The 7826-nt window shown below is 30.6% G+C and overlaps 1 protein-coding gene across 1 annotated transcript; it reads right to left on the reverse strand.

Annotated features, from left to right (window-relative positions):
* Window positions 1-1012: 1012 nt before the first annotated feature.
* On the reverse strand, window positions 1013-3760 carry LOC137807764 (putative arabinosyltransferase ARAD1). Its single transcript, XM_068608549.1, has 2 exons — window positions 2494-3760; window positions 1013-2083 (listed from the first exon to the last, which is right to left on the reverse strand). Exons 1-2 carry the CDS (start codon window positions 3445-3447, stop codon window positions 1565-1567), a joined length of 1473 nt encoding a protein of 490 aa, XP_068464650.1. The 5' UTR covers window positions 3448-3760; the 3' UTR covers window positions 1013-1564.
* Between the last annotated feature and the right edge of the window lie 4066 nt (window positions 3761-7826).

Raw genomic sequence — 7826 nt, forward strand, 5'->3', positions numbered from 1 at the left:
GACTTCCTCTGCCAACACATTATCTATATCCTCTTTGCTTCAAAAACACAACTTTCTCTTATCCCACATTACCTACACTCAAACAAACATGAGTCTTTTCAGTTTTAGAGGCTTCTTTGTTTTAGTTTGTGTTGGGATTTTAGCTTCTCAACCATTTAAGGTTTCTGGCTTCAGAAGCAAAGATCTTGCTCTCAGATGGGATGAGGGACTTTTGCCATTTGTTAGAAGTTTCCGTGTCTTGAAGGCTGTTTATGCAGTGGAGGATTTGCATTCAAAGGTGGAGTTGGCACCTGCTCCTTCCATGACCATTGATCCTAATCGGTCAAACAAAAGGACAGTTAGAAAAGGACCAGACCCAATTCACAACAGAAGTTGACCTGCTTCAACTATGTCCTTTTCTCCTGTTTAGAAATGACAAGACAATTCCCGATGCAAAGACAAAACAATCTTCTTTGTGTTCTTAACCGTTTCTAAAAAAGGTTGGTTGGTTGGTTTACTACGTTTTCTTTTATATTTGTTCTCAGTTCTACTACCTTGTGTCTACATGACAGTTGAAAAGTTGCAGCTGAAATGCTGAACAAGTCTCTGAGCCAGCATTGTTTCTAATAGAGTAGAGCAATCGTAGGAATTGACCAATAGCTGGATAGCTAATGATCTTGTTAGTCCTCAAATACTGAAGATAGTGCATCTTTATTTTTGCCCCCTTGTGAAGAAGAATATATATATGGTTTTTTTCCCATCTACTGATGTTTATCCTCTCTTTTTTCTTCCACTAATTTAGGAGACATCATTATATGCACAATCAATTAAAACATTAAAACGTGGCACAGAAATTAAATAAGTAACATCGGAATATGTAAATAAAAAACATTTGTCATGTTGATTGTAGTCAAAGTACATGAGAATTTGTCTTAATTTGGAGACAGTCTTTCCTGCATAATCAGGTGCTACTGCATATGGTTAAATATTCTATTGCTCACCTATGCATATTCCATACTTGCATCAAATAAATAAAGTTAAGATAAAGTTCCACTTGAAAATTAAAATCTACTATACACTTTCAGTCCATAGCTCCTTTACCATTTAACTTATTTGCACATCAATCCATAAACACTACAAAAGCCAGGGGTAATACGGTGCTCGTCAATATGATCTCGTAACAGTTATATACACCGGGAAAAAAAGCACCTAGTCTGTGAATGAAATTAATACTTACCTCTTTGCTGTGGTACTTTGATGACAGGTAGGTTATTGTTTCTGAATCTTCCTACAAAATCTAAACGAAGAAAAAACATGGGTACCTTATAAGGGTATACAGTAAAATTCTCCATATAATTAATGTCCTTGCCAATAGTGCAGGGAAAAATCAATGTGGTATCTCACTCGTTTCAATTATCCCATGAGATTTAAAAGAAACACAACAATAGTCTTTTCATGAAGAAGATAAAAAGTGATTCCGTGAAAATTTGTAACGAGGGAGGGAGCTACGCTTGTTACTTGCAAATAAGTAAAACTAAGTTCTTGAGTCTCCCATTGATAGGTCCTTGATTGGCCTTTCAGTGGATCATAATAAGAAGCTAAGATCTCTGGTATGGTATCTATTTTTCCTGTGCAAATTTAACTGTAGGGAAGATATCTTATGTGCAACTTGCTCCCAAATCATATTCACTGCATCTCTAGGCTGGCTTGGATATTGATACTCAAAGTGTTGTGTGATATCCTTTAACCTTTCACACATCTTGGTCCACTTTTCTGGCTTGATTGAACGAAGAAGATTCAGCAGGTAACCTTTCCTCACAGCATCTGAGGCACGGACAAATAAGCTAAATTCTGAGTAGTCCAAAACATCTTCAAATGGTAGCTCAATTTCGTCACTAATGATCACAGGTACACAGTGGCTCACAATGGCATCAAAGAGGCGATTAGAGGATGGGGTATCTCCAGCAATGTTTAGGCAAAATTTGGATAAGGCCATGCCCTGGCTTGCCTGCTTAATTCCATTTCTTCTGATGCTTCCAAACGTAAAATGCACATCTTTCTCATCTTTGAGGAGGTGATATATTTCACGGCGAACAGCTCCTCCCTAAAGAATTTCACCATGATAACCAAATGAATTACAATAAATAAACACTCATCTGGTAGATTTATATTACTTACAATAATGTTTATAACATGATGAAAGGTAGTATAAATCACATCATTACTCGCTGCTACGATTCTAAGAAAAGCTGCCGTAGCAGATGAGTTTTCCTATTTTAACAAAATGGTCCTAACACATGCTGCCATTTGATCCTACCTGTGCCTGGAATTTCTAGATGAATGTGAATGTTTAACTAATTCACAGTAGTATCACTGGTTTTGATTCAACTCAGTAACCCTGCTATTCCTTTCTTAAATGATTTTCTATGAATTTTAATGAAAAAACAAATTACTAATGGACAATAGTGCATAGCCATTTCTAAATAGATAATATTAGAGTAAGGAGAAACTCACAGATTTCCTATATATTGCCCCCTGGAAATATAGAAGTGTAGAACGCTCCTTATATGAAGCTGACTCTGCTCTTGGTATAGTGTTTACTAAATGCCTATATGGAGCTATTATATCCTTCTGAATATTGGCTATTTTAGAATGGTATCGACCAAAATCTGCAAGCACGAAAATGGAAGAACCTAACTTTCTTCTTGCATGAACCATACTGTTAGGATGGTGGGCCACAATCACATGATCCGTCCCTCCAGAACGTTTCCATTCTTCCCGCTCCATCAGGAACTGTACCAATCTCCCTTGCAGCATTTTATTAACACTAACTTTTTCCTTTCCATGGATTTTGGAATGTTGGTTGTAACTCAAAGATGAGAAAAATGGCACAAAAACCACATCTGCTTGACTTGCATTCTGTACTCTAATAGCGCTACAAGGCCTAAAAACATTTGCAATGTTTGACGACAAAAGATCAAGAGTGAGCCAGTACTCCACACTGTGCTGTAAATTAAGCCCACCTGGATATGGAGGGACATGTTTTGGGTTATTCACAATTGGCCATGTTTGGTTCGCACTCCCCTTCCAATCCAATAACCCAAAGTGAAACTCTGGAGGTAAGTCATACATGAACACCCTTAAGAGAGCAAGGGTTGTGTCACACGCCATCTTCCTCAGCTGTTTGGGAGAAGTTGATTTCTGGCTTGAATTAAAAAGTTGGCACCTTTGTGGTTGAACTTTTGAAACTTGAGAATGTAAGGGAGGTGTAATGTGTTCCCTCTTGAAACTGGGTTTGAAATCAAGTGATGTGTTGTTGGCAAGAACAAGGTCCAAGACTGATCTAGGAATGAATGAATGGCTGCTGAAGTGGAGGAGGAAAGAGGAATATAGAACCAAAAGGAACATAGCAATAATCATGAAACAAAACATGAAGAATCTTGGGGGAACAAGGTTGTTGTCTGACATTGTTGAAGAACAGGGTCAGAGGAAAGGAAAGTCTTAAGAAAATCAGCAAATAAAACAAGAGGAAAACAGAATAATGTGGTAGCAGAATTTCTTCACTAAATATTAAAGCATACTGGTGAGTATGTTAGTATTATTTGCAATTTTGCATGAACTGATGAAGTCTCACAATTAGGAGAGGGCATAAGAAGATTATAGTAAAAATTGAAAAAAAATTGGAATTGAAATTGGAATTGGAATGTGGGTGGTCAAAACTAGTGGGGTTCAGTTGGGCAACAAAGAGTACCTGATCACCTTCACAGGTTTGGACAAGAGAAACATGAAGGTTTTTGTTTGAGGCCAATTTGTTGTGATCAAAATTGACCAATCACATTCATTGTTTGTTACCTTCCAATCAAATTCTGCAGTATCAGTCCAAACACTGCTCTGAGATTTATTTATTTACCAAAATTGATTTTAGGACCTATGATTTTTTTGGAAAAAAGTTTATTACACCTCCTATATTCAATAAATATACCTCCTTTTTTAGAAATATTTTTCTTAAATACCTATCTAATTTATCCTTATTTTAAGATTACTTTGATTGCTTTCTGAAAATATTTTTTTCTTATTATCTTTTATAGATTGATCATTTCCTCCTTTCTCACTCATCCCCTTACCATTCATACCTTTTGAGATTGAATTTTATTGAAATATTTTAAAATGATCTTTTGTTATTATTATTATTTAATGGTATATTATTATATAAAAAATTATTAGTATTTGCAATAAATATTTTCAAAAGGAGTGAATGACACTTAAAAAATGTCAGTACAGTGGCGGAATCAGGGAAAATCATATAAGTGAAAGAATGAGTGAGAAAACTACAAAAAAAAAAAATGGGTATGTAAAAGAGAAAATGAGTAGATGAACACTTTTTTTTTCAAAAGAAAACAAGAAAATTTAAAATTTAAAATAAATCAGAATAATATTTTGGAAAAAATGAACAAATAAGGGAAGTATATTTACTAAATAAAGAAGGTGTAATTTTTTTTTCATATGCAGGATATCTATATTATGTTTCAAATTTACATAATTGATTAAACTATAACAATTTTTTTTTTTAAAAAAGAGTGAATAAATTAATAAAAAAAAGTAACAGATAACACATTATAAGGGATAGGCATTTAAGAAGGACAAGAATAAGGATAAATACAAAGAAAATGTATTTTGATATGATTAAGAAGATATTTTTTATTAATTAAGTGGATAGTGTGTGAAATACATAACCACTGATCTGAATGAAAGAAGGAAAAAATATTAAAAATGATTTCTTAAAAAAGTAATAATCTTTTACTATAAAGTATATATTTTAATTTATAATATCTATACTATTATATAAAAGAGGATATACTATTTGATAAAAAAATTTAATATTATATTTTAATTGAACAATTTTTGATTTCAAAATAAAAATAATAATTTATATATCTTTTTAAAAGTAAGGGTTAAATAACTTTTTAATACTATTTTAAAAGTTATTAAATAAATTGTATTATTTTTTATTTTTTAATTAAATACTCATAAAAACAACAAAACTATATATATTTTAATATAATAAAATGTAAGTACAAATTTTCCAAAGCATAAAGCTATAGTATTTCATTACAAATTATCCCTAATTCACATTGAAAAAAAAAAGAACAGAAGAAAGATGGAGCACGTCTCAGCTAGCTTTGGGCCTCTAGGAATAACAATGGTGGTCTTCCTTCTTTTCTCTTTTTTATGGTTTAGGCAATTTCTTTTTATACCCCAATAATTTTCATATACAACTCTTCACATTGATTAAAAGATCAAATTATTCCTTTGCCACCATCACTATTGTCTATGTGTTATAGGACTCTAACAAAATTATGCAATTCATAGTGTATTTTTTCATTAAGAAATGACTTTTAGAGTATCTATTTTAGAAATATATGTTTTTTATAAAAAAAATACTTGTGAATTGTTAAAATTTTCAAATTATAATCTAAAAATATTTTTTAAAACAATATAAGAATTTTTATATTTATGGAGACATAAAAAAAAATAAGAGTGTAGTCTTATATTAAATTTTATTTTAATATTTATTTACTTTTACTATTTTAGTTCTCATTAATATTTTTTCCGCTTTAGTATATGGTATCCTTCTTTCTTTCGATTCTTGTAGAGCTGTAAACTTTTCATATATACTCCTTTTATTTTACAATCTCTTTATTTTACTCTTTAGAATCAGGACAAAATAGGCATATTCTTAAATATTTCCTAACCAAATCTTCATTCCGCATAAACATAAACTAAACTTAAATAAAATTAGCAGCGTTAAATTCCATAATTTTTTTTAAGAAATTGGTAATTTTACGATGGGTTCTCTTTGTTGGATTGATTATCTTGGGTTAACTTATTTATTTCATCTTCTACATGGGTTAAAACATCAAAGTATTATCTTGTTGATTTTTTATTTTTTATGATAATTTTTTTATCAAATTAAATATGTAGGAGAATTGTATTTATTAAATTGGATAAAATTTGAGAAAGATTTATTCTACGGCATGATTGATTTTTTTATGATATTTTTAATAAAGAGAAATATTTTTACTCAAATGAAAATAAAACAAAAATTCAAATCTTATTTTCACTCAAGTAAAAGCTGAGCTAAAAATCAACCTTTACTTTCGGTCTTATTTTTCTCTCAAACAAAAATAGCTCCGCAACTCAACCTTTGGTTTGGCCAAATTTTCGCTCAAATTTTCACTCAAATAAACCAATTTTCTCTTAAGTGAAATCTTTTTCCCTCTGAGTTTCATGAATGTATCAAGTATAAATACTTCTATAAATGCAAAATGAATATTACTTAGTATATAGATTGAATTGTGGATTTGTTTAAATGAATTATAATGTTTATTGAGAACAATGATAATTTTGTGAATTTATGGTCATAAGATTAGGATGATATGTGAATTTTGTTTAATTTTATCTATTAAATATTGACACCTAAGTTGTAAGAAGGATCTTACACACAATAATATATATATATATATATATATATATATATATATATATGTTAGAGTTGAGTTGTAATGAACTTATTCTTATCTATTATTTTTTTTATTTGCTTGTAAATATAAGTATTGTATTTTTTATCAGATGTTATAAGATAGTTAATACGAGTTTTCAAAAGATATCTATTAATATTTCATATTAAATATTAAATATATATATATATATATATTATATTTATTGATATTTGTATTAAATTTGGTTTATAGATTTGCCAATCATAATATTTGTATTTTATTTTATACATATTTGTGTTAGGATAAATATTTATTTTAATAGCTTAGTTTGATACTTGTTGTTTATATGATGAACTTTTATGTACAGGAATGAATAAATACAAGTTCAGGTACATGACAGGTACAAGAGTAACATTTAGAGGACAATAGAGATTTATTTTAGATTCTCTCTGCAAATAAAAATTGTATTCATAAACATATTTATTATGTTTAAATAATATGTGAAATGTTTATAATGTATAAATGTCTTCTGTTGGGTTATATTATGAGTTATAGATTATGTTTTGTCAGGGTGATAGAGATGTTATAACATTAATCAAATCAGTGCATGCATGCTTATATCAGACAAACAAACACTCAGAAAAAAATAGAAAAAAGTTGTCCTTTGGATAGATTTGATAGAATTTTGTATATGAGTTGAATCTATCTTAGTTTGGCCTGTGATTGAGCACGAGGGTGAGCTTGCATGTACTGTAAAAATCTTTTCTCTAACAGTTTTTATGGATCTTTAGCTGATATGAAACTGTTGCTTATTTTAGACTTATTGAGAGTTACAAAAGGCTACGTGTGATGTATAGTGGCTACTTGGCTCCACCGCTCTACGCCTACTCTCGTTAGACAGTGCCGTCGTGCTATTTGTCACTCCTACCACCCTACGAGACTGCCCCTAAAAATGGGTCATCAATATATGCACAGTTTTTTAGGTGACAGTATTTTTGTCATAAAAAAGTTGTCTCTACTGTGATGACCATTGCACCATAACTTCAGCCCCATGCTTTCATACACCAGACACCAATCCTGCAGTATGTTTGTTTGTACTAATTATTCAAACACACCCTTCTGCACTTCTGTTATATGTTGGATCATAGTAGTCAAGAAACAATGAGAGGGAAGCTTTAAAAACCTTATGCAGTAAATTCAGACTATTTCATCAACTATTTTTTTAGATATAAAAAACACCAAATACTTATTATATTTGTGATTAATTTTGTTAACGGATTATAAATTTGAAGGAAAAACTAAAAAGAAAACAAATGTTTTGATTGGATGTACAGTGTACTATTTTTT

The sequence above is a fragment of the Phaseolus vulgaris genome, chromosome 3 (assembly GCF_051622355.1).
Source record: "Phaseolus vulgaris cultivar YP4 chromosome 3, ASM5162235v1, whole genome shotgun sequence".
NCBI classification, from domain to species: Eukaryota; Viridiplantae; Streptophyta; class Magnoliopsida; order Fabales; family Fabaceae; genus Phaseolus; species Phaseolus vulgaris.